The 16,534-nt window shown below is 37.9% G+C and overlaps 1 protein-coding gene and 2 pseudogenes across 3 annotated transcripts in view; 1 reads left to right on the plus strand and 2 right to left on the minus strand.

The window, feature by feature from the left end:
• The window catches only part of MSH4 (mutS homolog 4), a 106,741-nt gene extending 90,287 nt beyond the window's left edge, over window positions 1-16,454 (plus strand). Inside the window, exons 18-20 of the mRNA XM_082686597.1 lie at window positions 8,490-8,664; window positions 10,037-10,125; window positions 16,134-16,454. Of these exons, the coding sequence (XP_082542723.1) occupies window positions 8,490-8,664; window positions 10,037-10,125; window positions 16,134-16,325 (456 nt within the window). The 3' untranslated portion in view covers window positions 16,326-16,454. The remainder of the gene's footprint in view (window positions 1-8,489; window positions 8,665-10,036; window positions 10,126-16,133) is intronic.
• LOC309842483 (endoplasmic reticulum membrane-associated RNA degradation protein pseudogene) lies at window positions 1,904-2,555 on the minus strand (annotated as a pseudogene). The gene has a single exon. The product of its transcript is annotated as an endoplasmic reticulum membrane-associated RNA degradation protein pseudogene (transcript).
• On the minus strand, window positions 3,025-7,144 carry LOC309842484 (endoplasmic reticulum membrane-associated RNA degradation protein pseudogene; annotated as a pseudogene). Its single transcript has 2 exons — window positions 7,093-7,144; window positions 3,025-3,748 (listed from the first exon to the last, which is right to left on the minus strand). The product of its transcript is annotated as an endoplasmic reticulum membrane-associated RNA degradation protein pseudogene (transcript).
• Window positions 16,455-16,534: the final 80 nt, after the last annotated feature.

Below are 16,534 nucleotides of genomic sequence, written 5' to 3' on the forward strand. Positions count from 1 at the left end.
AAATATCCGTAAGATGATCTTTACCTTAAGTTACAGTCTATAATGATTTATTATAAAGAATGAGAAAAATTTTATTTTTGTGATAGATATGTGATAAATCAAAAGTAATATTAAGAGAGAACATTAGTCTTTGTAATAGTGAATCTACGTCAGTTGATCTGTCAGTTGATCAAAATTTCTCATAAAAATAAGATATATGTATTAAGTGTTAGGATTAAAATCTAATTAGTATCTGTGATGGTTAATTTTGTATGTCAGCCTGACTGTACTACAGAATACTGGATATTTTGTCAAGTAAGATTTTGGGTGTATCCATCAGGGTTTCTGAATGAGATTTGTATTTGAACTGGTAGACCCTCCCTAGAGTGAGTGGGTCCCATCCAGTCAGGTTTTTTGTATGTTTTTTGTTTGCTTTTTTTCATGGGCTTGGTAAATATCAGTTCTTTTTATTTCCTCTGTTCCATTCCACCTCTAACATAAGGAGGGTTAAGAGTAGTTAATCCTATAAATCATCATTTAAATTAGAGTGCAAAGGAGATACTGCAAAAGAAAATGTCCCAGGAGCAGAAACACAACATATGAGAACTGGGGTCTACACTTGGACGAGAGAAGTCTGTATCACAGGGGCAAAAGCTTAGTGCTCTGTTTTTTTTGCATAAGACTTTAGTTTAAGTGGCTCAGTGCGTTAAGTCTCTGCCTTCGGATCAGGTCATGATCCCGGGGTCCTGGGATCCAGCCCTGCATCAGACTCTCTTCTCAGCAGGAAGCCTGCTTCCCCCTCTCTCTCTGCCTGCCTCTCTGCCTACTTGTGGTCTCTCTCTGTCAAATAAATAAATAAAAATCTTTATTAAAAAAAAAAAAGAGTTTAGTGTAAAAGGGGCGGTGGGTATTGAGTTGGCAAAGGGATGGATAGAGTGAGCTAGAATGTCCGTCATTGCACAGAACCACTCCTTCCCTTTGAGGTCTCCTTGGCACTATTCTCTGACAGCAGAGAAGCCAGAAACACATATGGTGAATGGCCTTCCTTGGAGAGCTGTGGGCTAGAACCTGCCAGGGAGGTTTGTAAGGGGGAGAAGGGGCTGTAATTCACTGTGTGCAGCCTAGCGCATACACAGACCTGGGGTGCAGGACAGCGGCAGAGGGGTTCCTGAGAGCTTCTGGCTATGCTGCTGCCCCTGAGAGAGATGTCAGGGGCTTTCCAGCTGTTCCAGACAATTGCAGTAGCCCAGTGAGCTCTTGAGAATTGCAGATTTTGGTTCTCTGGGGTGTACTGGGGTAGCTGCAACCCTGACCCTTGCTCCGCTCACTTTCCCTGCTCCTTTAACAAAACCCTCCATACCCAGACACATGCCAGGGCTCCGGTTTTCCTGGCTACAAACGGACCAGCAAACCTGCTGCCTGGTACCACATCTGACCACCATACCTTCCAGGAGCTGTTCCTCTTCTGCTCTGTCCTATGGGATTTGGATCTTCAAACCTTATTCTCAGCTCCAGGGATGAGGCCAGACTGACTCAAGCTTTTTCTCCGTGCCTCAGTGATGGCTCAGGAGTGGATGCCTACCCAGCCTGGCCAGTGAGTATAGGAGGAGGGTCCTGGCCACAGTGACAGTTTCCAAGAGATTTCTGGGTAACATCTCGGTAAAAAGTTCCCCCTCCTCTGGACACTGTGTCATGGTGGAGGGACCAAGCTGCTGTGGCCACTTGGTTCCAGGAGAGCATGCAACCGGAGGTTCACACAAACTCAGGAACAGCAAATGAGAAGGCAATAGAGAAAGAGAACTTGATCCTTAGTCAAACAGACCTTGCAATCCACCCTACCACTGGATTTTCAATTTCCATGTTGGTAAAGCCTGTTCAGCCTGGGTTTTTTGATGTAGCCAAAAACGTTTTTGACTTATTATTTTCAGAAGACACCTTTACTTGTGGATTTCTTGGCTAAATGTATTTGTTTCTTCTCACTAAAGGTCAAATTTTCAACAGGGCCGTCCAATTAAGATTGATAGTTTTGTTCCATTTGTTCTTCTGTTGGCTGGTGTAAGCCACCAGGTTCTCCATGTGCTGCAAGAACAGCTTTAAGAACTTTAGATACTCTTAAGAATTTTTTCCATGAACCATATGAAGTTGCAATCAGCGATAAAATTGGGCAAAGCACAGGATACAGAAGCTTCATATTACTTCTTTTGCCTGGAGCACAACCTTCTTTCTACCCACTGCTGATGTCTCAATTCCGTGGAGGCAGTAACTTGACATGGTGTGCAGTGTGTGCTGATGTTTCAAAGCATGATGAGCACTTCCAGAATGGTTCTAGAACTGAAAAGAGTTAGGATAGGGATGCCACAGAGTTCACAGATTACTTGGGCCACTTCTCAGCAGGAAGACTATCCAAGTCACCAACAGCACAGTGATTCTCAGACATGTGGTAATGCAACTTGTATATGATTTTTGTATTTAAAGAGCTGTAGGCATTTGTTTCAGAATTCCTTCTAATCTGGCTGCCTCCCAAGTTCTTCAGGCAAAGGCAAGAAAGGCCAAATACTTATGATGCTCTTCTCACAGCTTAGCACATTTTTTTTTTTTAAAGATTTTATTTATTTGACAGACAGAGATCACAAGTAGGCAGAGAGGCAGGCGGGGTGAGAGAGAGAGAGATTGGGAAGCAGGCTCCGTGCTGAGCAGAGAGCCCGATGCGGGGCTCGATCCCAGGACCCTGAGATCATGACCTGAGCCGAAGGCAGCGGCTTAACCCACTGAGCCACCCAGGCGCCCCAGCTTAGCACATTTTTAAAAAAAGACTTTATTTATTTATTTGACAGACAGAGATCACAAGTAGGCAGAGAGGCAGGCAGAGAGAGAGAGAGGAGGAAGCAGGTTCCCCACTGAGCAGAGATCCGGATGCGGGGCTCCATCCCAGGACCCCGGGATCATGACCCGAGCTGAAGGCAGAGGCTTTAACCCACTGAGCCACCCAGGTGCCCCAGCACATTTTTTTTTTTTAAGCTGAGAAACTGGACGGAAGGAAACACTCTAGCCTGCAAGGCCAACTAATGATTTTATTACTGCTTTTTCCTTAAACCTTGGTAGTGGATCTTCATCAGTGAAGATGAATGAATGAGTAATAGTACAATGGAAGATGCAAGCAGTTGATTTGTTGCTTCTTTTGGAAATTTGGATAAGTTGATGTCCCCATGGCTTAAATGGCCTCTTCTATGGAGACTCTCCCGATGGATCAGGATATCCCAAAGAAATTCTGTTGTAGGAATTTGACTTTTACCATCATTCAAGTGTTTTGCCAGTGTTTCCTCACAGGTGGTATAAAAAGCTGTTGACTCAGCAGTGAGAAGTCTTTGCAGACATTTGTTAATGGCAAAACTCTCCTAAGTCTTATCTCTAGCTGTGTCAATAACAACATGGGCACAGTTGGCAAAGCTGTGTAGCTTGAACATGATTCATGTGACTAATCAGTATAGGAAGAGGACTTTTAATATAACAGTGTATTTCTTCATCACTTCTGCTATTACTGAAAGTACCTCAGAAGTAGCAGCAGAAAAAACAGCCAAATTCTCCAGGTTTATAAGAGCTAGAAAAGGTCAGTGTGCCAGTGCAAGTTTAGTTTGTTGCAGGTAACTCTTCAGCAGCTGACCCAGTTCTGCTGTCAACAGTGTCATTACTGAACAGTAGTTTGGAGGGATTTCTTGAGGGGACACAAACCCATGCCACAAGATGTTATGTAGGAGATCCAATGAAGACTCTTAGTATATCTGCTATGTATTAGCACGTGGAGATCCAATGAAGACTCTTAGTATATCTGCTATGTATTAGCAAGCTCCTCAGATGCAAGCAGATCTCTTAAAAGGGTTTTCTTGGGGTACCTGTTTCATTGGGCATCTGACTTGATTTTGGCTCAGGTCATGATCTTAAGGTCTGGGATAAAGCCCTGCATGGGGCTCTGCACCCAGCGCAGAGTCTGCTTGGAATTCTCTCCCTCTCCCCCCTCCACCACACCCTGCTGCATGCCCTTTCTCTCTTAAAGGGGGGACATTCCTTCCTGTTCAGTAAAAATATATCACCTGAAGTCTGTTGTGGACATGCTGTCAGTTTCATTAAGCTAAAAGAATTAGCAGGAGATTCAAGGCTTTCCAAAGCATCAGATATTTCAGGAAATAACTCTACAAAGGCTGTCCACCTCAACCATGGTGTATATTGAATTTCAAACTGCCCCTTGGTCAGAGATAACAAATATGAGTGGACAGCCTCACACAGGGCCCAGCAGCCTCACACTTCCCCAGTAATCCAGAATCTGGGCTGATTCTCTGTAAACCACATAGTCTGTGATTGTCTTCTAACATACTTCACCTCTCTTACAGTGCCATTCATAATCACAGTTTTCTCTGACTTCAAACCTGAGTTTACAGATCATATCATAGGACTGAGGGAGAAAGATAAGTGGCAATAGGATCCTCTGTTAGCATACTATATGTTTGGGAATTACAACCTGGAACCTGGGAGGTAAGGGAACTGGCCCCTGAACAATCTGGGGGTAGGTACAGCACCAAGGAGAGGGAGGGCAAGGGATATGTCTTTGGGGTCAGGGTCAGGTGCCTTCTTTAGTTGCCCACTAGGGGACTGGTAGGCCTACCTGCTTCTGGACTGATGCAGTCATAGTGGAGGTCCGGGAGTGGTGGCCTAGAGCCCGAATCAGGGCTTCCAGCTCAGTGCCAGGGCCATCCTGCTAGAAGGGTGTGGCCAATGCTGCACCTCCTCCTGCCCTTACCGTACTGGGCCTGAACATACCAGGTGAGTGCTCATGTGTGCATAGGCACCCTGGCTCCCATCTGCTCTACCTCTGTAACTTCTAGCTCCTCCCATCCAATCAGTTATGCGTGGATCCCAGTTGAATACCTGAATAAAACAAAAAGGCTGACCTTTCTGGGAATGAGAGGGTTACTTCCTATCTGACTGCCTTCAATCTAGAGTCATTTTTCCTGCCTTTGGAATAGAATTGAAACATCAACTTTTTCTGGATCTTGAGCCTGCCAGCATTTGGACTGGAACTATACCATTTGCTCTCCAGTTCTCAGGTCTTAAAGACTCAGACTGGAATTATAGCATCAGTTCTCCTGGGTCTCCAGCTTGCTGATTGCAGATCTGGAGATTCGTAAGTCTCCATAATCATATGAACCAATTCCTAATAGTTAAGCTCTCTTTCTCTCTCTCTACACACATACACACACACACAGAGTATTCTATTTCTCTGGAGAAGACTGACTATTACAGATTTTGGAATTGGAAGTAGTTCTAGAGCAACAGAATTTTTTTTAATAATTAAAAAAAATTTAATAAACATATAATGTAATATTAGCCCCAGGGGTACAGGTCTGTGAATCGCCAGGTTTACACACTTCACAGCACTCACCATAGCACATACCCTCCCCAGTGTCCATAACCCCACCACCCTCTCCCTACCCACCCCCCCGACCCAGCAACCCTCAATTTGTTTTGTGAGATTAAAAGTCTCTTATGGTTTGTCTCCCTCCTGATCCCATCTTGTTTCATTTATTCTTTTCCTACCCTCCAAACCCCCCATGTTGCATCTCCACTTCCTCATACCAGGGAGATCATATGATAGTTGTCTTTCTCCGATTGACTTATTTTGTTAAGCATAATACCCTCTAGTTTCATCCATGTCATCGCAAATGGCAAGATTTCATTTATTTATTTATCTATTTATTTATTTATTTTCAGCATAACAGTATTCGCACCACACCCAGTGCTCCATGCAATCCTTGCCCTCTCTAATACCTACCACCTGGTTCCCCCAACCTCGCACCCTCCGCCCCTTCAAACCCCTCAGATTGTTTTTCAGAGTCCATAGTCTCTCATGGTTCACCTCCCCTTCCAATTTCTCCCAAGATTTCATTTCTTTTGATGGCTGCATTATATATATATATATGCCACATCTTCTTTATCCATTCATCTGTTGATGGACATCTAGGTTCTTTCCATAGTTTGGCTATTGTGGACATTGCTGCTATAAACATTCGGGTGCACGTGCTCCTTCAGATCACTCCATTTGCATCTTTAGGGTAAATACCCAATAGTGCAGTTGTTGGGTCATAGGATAGCTCTGTTTTCAACATTTTGAGGAACCTCCATGCTGTTTTCTGGAGTGGTTGCACTAGCTTGCATTCCCACCAACAGTGCAGGAGAGTTCCCCTTTTTCCACATCCTCGCCAGCATCTGTCACTTCCTAACTTATTAATTTTAGCCATTCTGACTGGTGTGAGGTGGTATCTCATTGTGGTTTTTATTTGTATTTCCCTGATGCCAAGTGATGTGGAGCACTTTTTCATGTGTCTGTTGGCCATCTGGATGTCTTCTTTGCAGAATGTCTGTTCATGTCCTCTGCCCATTTCTTGATTGGATTATTTATTCTTTGGTTGTAGAGTTTGATAAGTTTTTAATAGATTTTGGATACTAGCCCTTTATCTGATATGTCGTTTGCAAATATCTTCTCCCATTCTGTCATTCGTCTTTTGGTTTTGTTAACTGTTTCCTTTGCTGTGCAAAAGCTTTTGATCTTGATGAAGTCCCAATAGTTCATTTTTGCCCTTCTTCCCTTGCCTTTGACGGCATTCCTAGAAGAGGTTGCTGCCCATGTTTTCCTCAAGGATTTTGATGGATTCCTTTCTCACATTGAGGTCCTTCATCCATTTTGAGTCTGTTTTCATGTGTGGTGTAAAGAAATGGTCCAATTTCATTTTTCTGCATGTGGCTATCCATAGAGCAACAGAATTTTAACGATTAGTTTTCTGAATTAGTTCTGGAGTTTCTGGAATTGACTCTTTAGTCTGATTAGATTTACATTATTTTATTTTTATTATTTAACTCAAAGACTTGTTTTATTATAGTACATGGGTTGGGACAAATGGGAAGGGGTAGATACAGTGGGCAACTATGGCCCTAATTAGTATTGGTGCCCATCCTGATGGCCGTGAATGTGCTAAAGATGCCACCACTCTGCATTATAGTTTTCCTGATGCCACCCATCAGCTCCCAACTCCACATTCCAATCCTGAGCGGAAAAAAAAGTACCCAAGAGCACCCCAGCTGCCATGCCCATTGCATAGCCCATCATAAAACCCATCTATACGTGGCTGAAGCAGCTTGGCTTGGTGTGTCTGTAGGGCCCTATAGTCACTGGCATCCTCTTAGTGTTCAGGTCCCTGTACCATAAAGATACTAATGACTATTTCTAGTAGTAGAGTGTAGTAGTTTTTTTTGATACATAAATTTTGAGGACATTAATGTTATTATGAACATAGTCCTTACTAGTTTACTGAATTTCTGAATTTTTTCTGTTGCTTTATAAATTTGGTTTTTTTTTTTTTAAGATTTTATTTATTTATCAGAGAGAGAGTGGGAGAGAGCGAGCACAGGCAGACAGAATGGCAGGCAGAGGCAGAGGGAGAAGCAGGCTCCCCGCTGAGCAAGGAGCCCGATGTGGGACTCGATCCCAGGACGCTGGGATCATGACCTGAGCCGAAGGCAGCCGCTTAACCAACTGAGCCACCCAGGCGTCCCTATAAATTTGGTTTTATACCCCTTTTGATTTATTAAGTAGTTGAATCTTTTCATTTTTCTGTCTTGTACCTCTTGCCACACCCCCTTAATGATTGATGCCATTTGCCAGCCCAAATATTTTCCTTTTAATGTCTTAAGACTTTCTTTTTCCACCAATTGCATCTTTATAGTTTTTTTTTTTTTTCTGGTAATATCTTAAAACATAACCAATTATGCAAATCTCTAGTTTAGTAACTCAAGACTGGAAACCATGTGCTGGTCATCTCATTTGAACCATGTGCATCAATACCTAAAATACTTCTGGAAAATGGAGTTTTCTGGGATCCCACATTACAATAAGTGAGAATTTGCATCTTTAACAAGCTCCCCAGGGGATTACTGAAGTTTGAGAATCATTGTCCTAAGCATTATTCTCCACCTTTTCTTTCTTTTAAGTACCTAACCTAAACACAATGCAAATCTAAAACCTAAAAATCTTTGTGATTTTGAATACCTAAGACAAACCATTGATTCCACTTTCCAAAAAATAGTTATATGGAGGAAAGCTACTTTTAAAGTAAAGTTTTTTTAAAAGTTGAGAGAAATTTTATGATTTTATTTGTAGAATACTTTTCTAATAAATGATTACCTCACTTAGCAGCTTTATTTCTGGTAAATCTCATCTTTTGAATATATTCAGATTTTTCTTTTAGGATTTTATTTTTAAATTTGTTCTCTTTTTTGTAATATATGTATGATGTGTAAACATAATAAAATGTCTCTTTCATTGAATATAAATTTGCAAAATATTTTGAATTGAGTTGACCAGTATTAGTTTCATTCCTACACTTTTCCCAAACTACCTGGAAAATCAAACTAATTCTTTTTCTAGTTCATTTTAAAAATACATTTATTGTTATATATTCTAGGCATTTACACTGTTTGCTACGCATTTCCTGGAACTATGTCATATAGAGGTCCTGTATCCTAATGTAGAAAACATGCATTTTGAAGTTCAGCATGTGAAGAACACTTCAAGGGATAAAGAAGCAATCCTGTATACCTACAAACTTTGTAAGGGACTCACAGAAGAAAAAAATTATGGTATTGCATATGAAAATTATATCTATATAATATCTATTGAAATACTACATATTCTCATAATTCTTTTCCCCTTTACTTGGCTCTAAATCTAAGCAAATTTTCCTGTCATTCTTTTGAGTGTTTATGCTCTAAGACTGTATTTTCTATATCAAGCTTATATTTTATGTATATTAAGTTTATATTTAAATTTATATTAATCAGTCCTTATGTAGAATTACAACACATTAAATTTCCAGAAGTATTAGTTTCTATTCTGAGGAAAGTATAATTTAGCTTGTATTTACAAGTTATAAATGAATTGAAAATTGTATATTTCTTATACACTTTTTCAGTAACATCTGTTTTCCTCAGATGTTGGGAACTTGATCATCTAAAGTCTTAAAGGGGAATGTATTACCAAACCATATGATGCTTGTAAACTTGATTAGATATTTTCTACCTAAATCATTATAGGACGTGTAAAATCTCATGGATTCAGAAATTTTTAAATTGATCCATAAATATAAATTTCCTAAAATAATTTTAGCTATGAATGTGACCCTCTGTGGGGCGGGAAGCATCTTTGTTTTGCTATTTGAAATGAGAAATCAACTGCATAACTTAATTTGTGTCAGATACTCTATTTTTATAAGCTTTAATTTCATCTATTACATGGGGATAATTTTCCATGTATGTAGGGCTTATGAAGATTAAATGAATTATCAAACATCTGTTTAATATAGTACCTAGCAATTAGTAACTTCTCAGTAAATGTGCTAACGTTGTTTCTATTGCCTCTAAAGAAGTACATACAATTAACTGTTAACACACAGTAGAAAGCCTTTGTGGCATTTATACAACAAAATTAGGCTCAGGGAACATGAGAATACTAGGTAGTACTTTGAATTGCATGAAGAATAGTCATCTATAGTTATATCTTGTGAGAAATCCCCCTCTCAGTGATCTTCTAGACAGATGAATATTCAGCTTTAGTGTTATCTCTGTGACTAGGGTTATCTCTCCTCCCTTGCAAAGCACATATTCTTTGACCTTCTATTAACCAACTGCATTTGTAGTTGGAATTTCATTGTTATTATTCAGTTTTCTAGTTATCCCTTTTCTTTTCCCTATTATGTTTTCCTGTCTCAGATATATGTTGAGAGGTAATTGATATTCTAACTTGTCATACATCTTGGACAAACTAATTAAATCTTATGATTGGCAAATTGTCATTTAGAACTTTGGAAAACTTAATTTTGAGAATGGCTAAGTTCTTCATAAATCCCTGTAGGATGGAAGTTTAAATCTGTGAAGAAAAGATTATTACTGCTTAAAATAAACGTAATACCTGCCATAGCAACAACAACATATAGCCCATTGTCTATAATTTTAGGATTAAAAGCTGCAGAGGTGTCATCACTCCCATCATCAATTGTCTTGGATGCCAAAGAAATCACAACTCAAATTACGAGACAAACTTTGGTAAGAAACTTTTTAGCAATAAGAATTGGTTTTCCAATTCAGGAAAATACTTTTAGTGTATATTATTATAATGGTGTTGTACCTAAGTATATGATAATATTAATGATTAAAGCATTTAAAATAAAACCCAATTTTTTTAAAAAAAGATTATATTTATTTATTTGACAGAGATAGCATAAATAGGCAGTGAGCAGCGGGCAGGGGGAGACAGAGAAGCAGGGTCTCCACTGAGCAGGGATCCCGATGTGGGGCTCAATCATGGGACTTTGGGATCATGACCTGAGTCAAAGGCAGCCACTTAACTGACTGAGCCACCCAATCCCCTAAAAACCTAATTCTAAATAAGGCAAATCTTTTTTTACTTCTCACAATTTTTTTGGTTTGGTCTATTTCAACCTTTCCCAACAAATCAGCCAGTAAGTTAGTAGACAAAAGTTAAAACAGTTTGGTTCCTATAATACTTACTGCTACATTAATTATGATGAAAAAATAAGTCTATATAAAGTAAGCATTAAAAATAAAAATCAGGGGCACCTGGGTGGCTCAGTGGGTTAAGCTGCTGCCTTCGGCTCAGGTCATGATCTCAGGGTCCTGGGATCGAGTCCCACATCGGGCTCTCTGCTCAGCAGGAGCCTGCTTCCTCCTCTCTCTCTCTCTGCCTGCCTCTCTGCCTACTTGTGATCTCTCTCTGTAAAATAAATAAATAAAATCTTTAAAAAAATAATAAAATAAAATAAAAAATAAAAATAAAAATCACTCTGATGAATCACAGACCTGTACCCCTGAAACAAATAATACATTATATGTTAATAAAAAATAAAAGAAAAAAATAAAAATCACAGGTTGCCTGGGTGGCTCAGTCAGTTAAGTATCTGACTCTTGATCGGCTCATGTCATGATCTCAGGGTTGTGAGATTAAGCCCCAAGTTGGCCTCTGCGCTGGGTGTAGAGCCTGCTTAAGATTCTCTCTCTCCCTCTCTCCAACCCCCACTCATACTTGTTCTCTCTAAAAAATAAATAAAAATTAAAAATAAAAATTACTATGCACCATACTTTAGCATCTTTTTTTTTTTTTAAGATTTTATTTATTTGACAGACAGAGATTACAAGCAGATCACAAGAGATCCCTCTGCCTGCCTCTCTTGGGAGGCAGGCAGAGGGAGAGGGAGAAGCAGGCTCCCTGCTGAGCAGAGAGTCTGACGTGGGGCTTGATTCCAGGACTCTGGGGTCATGACCTGAGCCAAAGGCCGAGGCTTTAACCCACTGAGCCACCCAGGCGCCCCACTTTAGCATCTTTTAAAATAGTATTTAAGACTCTTATCCATTATCATATATAAGCCTCCTGACCCTTCATGAAGGTTAAGTCTTTCTAGTATAAGATTAATAAGCTGTTACTTTTACTCATTTTTTTGCAACTGAGATTCACAGAGGTTAAGTGTTTTGCTATTGAACTCACATCTATTACCTCAAAATTTGGATATCTTTTTTTTAATATCAGCTTGCTTTATGTTTTAAGAATACAGTGTGTTCAGTAAACTATGTGCATTATGAAATTTTCTTCAGTAGTAATGGTTTCCTTTGTCTTTCTCTCTTAACCTGCTTTTAATTTTTATTGTATCCCTTTAGTCTCTTGAGTTTCTAGACTATCTTCATGACTTTACTTACCTAATCCTCCATTTGAATCTCTTCAACAATTTTGGCAGTGTTGGCTTCTGAAGAATCTCTCATTATCTAGTTCCTTAGTCTTCATCTTGCAAGATTCTGCCTTCTTGAGTTGCCTTCTAGGCTTTGGCTTTCCTGATAATGATTCTCAAAATATATTCTAGACAAACTAATCTTGTGCGCATTGATATATTCTACAGCAAATTGATATATTCTACCTTTAGTCAAATATTTTATTAGACAGTTTTTTCCCCTTTTATTGTTCTGTATAGTTTCTTTAACTCTCAAAACATTTCTCCTCTTCCCAAACTTTACCCTCAATGTCCTCACTCTACAGAAAATTCACTTCCTATATTTTTTGAGAGACTTGCAGTTATCTTGATGAATCCTTGAACTTCTTGAAAACTCTAATTTGGAATATCTGTTTTTCACCCAGTTCTCTTCTTTTCTATCTCAGAGAAAAAGATTATCTTTCAATTTATTCAAGGCTAACTTTTCCACCCTTTTTCCATATCCAATAAGATAAAACTTCATCAGATTCCTTTCTTCTCGCTCTCTTTTTAAAGATTTTATTTTTAAATAATTTCTATACCCAACATGGGGCTCGAACTCACAATCCTGAGAGCAATAGTCACGTGTTCTACTGACTGAGCCAGTGAGGTGCCACATTTTTTAAAAAAGATTTTTTAAAAGTCATTTCTGTACCAAATATGGGGCTTGAGCTTATAATCCTGAGATCAAGAGCCATATGTTCTCCCAACTGAGCCAGCCAGGTATCCTTTGTTCCCCTTCTCTTTGCATCCTTAGTGTTTGTTCACTGGCTTTTCCTTTTCCTATGAATATGCTTAGGTACGTTTTTCCTAAGAAATCCTTCTTTATTACCTTCTCAAGATATTTCTCTTTTTTTTTTAACTGCCAACTTCTTAAGAGATTATAATAATGATTTACTTCCATTTTCCACTTGCAAACTAGATCTTGTCATCATGCCACTGAAACTTTCTTTGTGAAATACCAACTAATGATTAATGATTAACTCTTATGGCATTTTTTTTTTCCACTTCTCATCTTTCCTGGTCTCTCTGTGGTGTTTGATACTACCCTTCTTTCCCTTTTCATAATTCTTTTCTGTCTTGGCTACTGTGAAATGGTCTTCTCCTGGATGTCTTCATTTTCCTACCTCTGATTACCCCTTTTTTTCTTTTTTCACCAGTGCTTTTTTTTTGTTCAATTTTTATTTAAATTCTAGTTAATTATACAGCGCAATATTGGTTTCAGGAGTAGAATTCAGTGATTCACCACTTACTTACAATATCCAGTGCTCATCACAACAAACACCCTCCTAATACCCATCACCTATCTAGCCCACCCTCCCTACCTCCTCCTATCAACTGTCAGTTTTTACTCTTTTGTGAAGAGTCCCTTATCGTTTGTTTCCTTCTCTCTTTTTTCCCTCCCTCCTATATATTCATCTGCTTTCTTTCTTAAATTCCACAAATGAGTAAAATCATATCGTATTTGTCTTTCTCTGACTGATTTATTTTGCTTTAGCATAATATACTCTAGCTCCATCCATCCATCTGTCTTGCAAATGGCAAGATTTCATTTTTGGCTGAGTAATATTCATATATATATATATATATACCACCTCATCTTTATCTGTTCATCTGTTGATAGACATCTGGGCTCTTTCCATAGTTGGCTATTGTTGATAATGCACATAGCCCTTCAAGTCTGTATTTTTGTATCCTTTGGGTAAATAACTACTAGTGTAATTTCTGGGTCATCAGGTAGTTCTATTTTTAACTTTTTGAGGAATCTCCATACCGTTTTCTAGAGTTACTACATCAGTTTGCATTCCCACCAACAGTGCAAGAGGGTTCCCCTTTCTCTTCATCCTCACTAACATCTGTTGTTTCCTGTGTTGTTAATTTTATCCTTTCTGACAGGTGTGAGGTGGTATCTCGTGGTTTTGACTTGTATTTCCCTAATAATGAGTCTTTTTACGTGTCTGTTAGCCATCTGAATGTCGTCTTTGGAGAAATGTCTATCTCATGTCTTCTGCCCATTTCTTAACTGTATTACTTGTTTTTTATGTGTTGAGTTTAATAAGTTCTTTATAGATTTTGGATACTAATCCATTATCAGATATGTTATTAGCAGATATCTTCTCCCATTCTGTAGGCTGCCTTTTAGTTTTGTTGTTTCCTTTGCTGTGCAGAAGCTTTTTATCTTAATAAAGTCCCAATAGCTCATTTTTGCCTTTGTTTTCCTTGCCTTTGAAAACATATCTAGCAAGAAGTTGCTGCAGCCGAGGTCAAAGAGACTGCTGCCTGTGTTCTTCTCCGGGATTTTGATAGTTTCTGTCTCACATTTAGGTCTTTCATCCATTTTGATTTTATTTTTGTGTATTTTACCAGTACTTTTTATCATTCTACTTATTAAATGGAAGTTTCCCTAAGATTTTGCCCTTCCTTCTGTGTTTGAAACTATATTCTTGGCGAGCTCATCCATTTCTCAGCTTTCATTTTCACTTCTTTTTTACTTTGAATCCATATATTTTTCTTTGTATTTCTTCTTGAAACCTCAGTTTATGTTTTCATTCTTTAATAAGACCAAAATTAAATTTGTAATATGAAAAAAATCTCATTTTTTTGCTCCTAAATTTCTGTGACCCATTATAATCATCTTTGAATCCTTCTTAATCACCTCTCATTAACACTATGCAGTAGATTCTCTTTTTCAATCCAGCATGTGTACATATACCAGATTATCTCCTAAGCATGACTTTTATCATGTTTTCCTGTTCAGAAACTTTTGGTTGTTTCTTATGAAATTAAAGTGAAACTCCTTAGCCAGGGACTATCCTAAATTTTTGAGGATTTCCTGTGGCTTAGGAATTTACACTTTTAACCAGTCTTTAGATGATTCTTAAACACACTAAGGTTTGTTAACTACAAACTTTTTTAAGCTTTATGATCTCCCTTTGTTTACTACCCCAACCTTAGATAACATTTCTCAATTTAACTAAAACCTGCATTTCTGCCACATTGAATTACTGGTCATTTCATCATTTTGACCTGTGTACCAGGATTTCTAATGTGTCTGCTCTCGCTGTTTCCTCCATCTAGAATGCCCTTACTTCTCTGTTCTTCTGTCCATCAAGAGTCATTCCAAATATTCCATCCTACTTAAACTTTTCTTGACCTGAGCTGGGAATGAGTTCTCCTTCCTCTAAACTTTGAATCTCTCTCCTGAGACTTATCATAATTACCTAAATCAACTGTGTATGAATATGTCTCTTTCACTATAATAATATGTCTCTTCTTTGAGCCTCTTAAGTTCCAGTGGCATGTCAGACAGACATTTTTGTATCCCCAGTAGACATAAACACAAGGTTGGGGGCCTGGAATATAGATGATAATAGATATTCAGTAAATGTGTATTATTTAGATAATAAACTGATAGTTGATCATTCAATGTATCAGATAGATGGGTGAATATATGATAATCTTATTTTACTTCATGGAATTGGATTCATTTTACTTACAGTGAGAGAAGAAAAATATCTTGAATTGCTTTCTATTGAGAAGAGTTTTTGAGAAGAGGGATTTTATTTTCCATAGTAAAAGGAAACCAACTAACTTTACATTAACAGTTAAGACTGAAATAATTCTTCTATCTAGCTCAGGAAACAAGGTGGATGAAGAATTTTCCAGCTGTACTCCTATCCCTTTGAATAGTAATTCAAAGAATTACTATTCCCCTTATAAACAGTATTTCTTGGGCATCCTAACTATAGATTGCTAAGAATTGGCATAATTTCAAGTAGCTATTTATAGCACTTATTTTCAAAATGTAATCTACTCCTCAGGCAATATATTTTCTTAGACTCTAGCAGTTTCTATACATTAAATCTCTCAGAGGGACAAGCAACTTACTGTTGACCCATTCTGTCTACCAGTTTTATCTATTGGGGAATTAAAGTAGGAGATAGCAGAGTAGTACTTTAGGTGACATTTAAAATGAATACTGAATAGCAATGAGCAATTATATTGAGTGAGAAATTTGACCTATTTAGCAGATCTTTTTTCATTGAAAAGTGATTTTCAAGAATATAGGAATCTATGATAAAGTAAATACTCATGAAAAATTTTATTCTTTCAAAACAATATTTCTTCATTTTTTCTGGTATGTTCTTTGCTAGTTGAATGGAATTGATGTATCCAAAGAAATTAGTTACCTTTGAGTTCTGCATTTCTATGAAAGGAAAGAGAAAATTGCCAAAATTTTAAAACAAAGTCAAACTAATCATATTTTAATTTTTATCTATATTTTTTCATTAACAGCAAAACCAAAGGAGTACCCCTGAGATGGAAAGACAGAGAGCTGTGTACCATCTAGCTACTAGGCTTGTTCAAACTGCTCGAAACTCTCAGTTGGATCCAGACAGTTTACGAATGTATTTAAGTAATCTCAAAAAGAAGTATGAAATAGATTTTTCCAGGGCTGAACAAGTTTCAGGAAAGACTGAAGAATAGTAACAATTTATATCATGTACAAATCAAATAGTATATGTTAATATAGGGAAACTAGGATTCATTTTTCCTAAGAGCAAAAGAAAATATTTGCTTAATTTTATATCTTAATGGAAAACTACATTACATTATACTAACCTCGGAATTATCATCTATCTATTGTATATAAAAAATTTGTTATAACTTAAAATATGAAAACCATTGAAAGGATT

The sequence above is a fragment of the Mustela nivalis genome (genome assembly GCF_964662115.1).
Source record: "Mustela nivalis genome assembly, chromosome: 10".
Classification (NCBI taxonomy): domain Eukaryota; kingdom Metazoa; phylum Chordata; class Mammalia; order Carnivora; family Mustelidae; genus Mustela; species Mustela nivalis.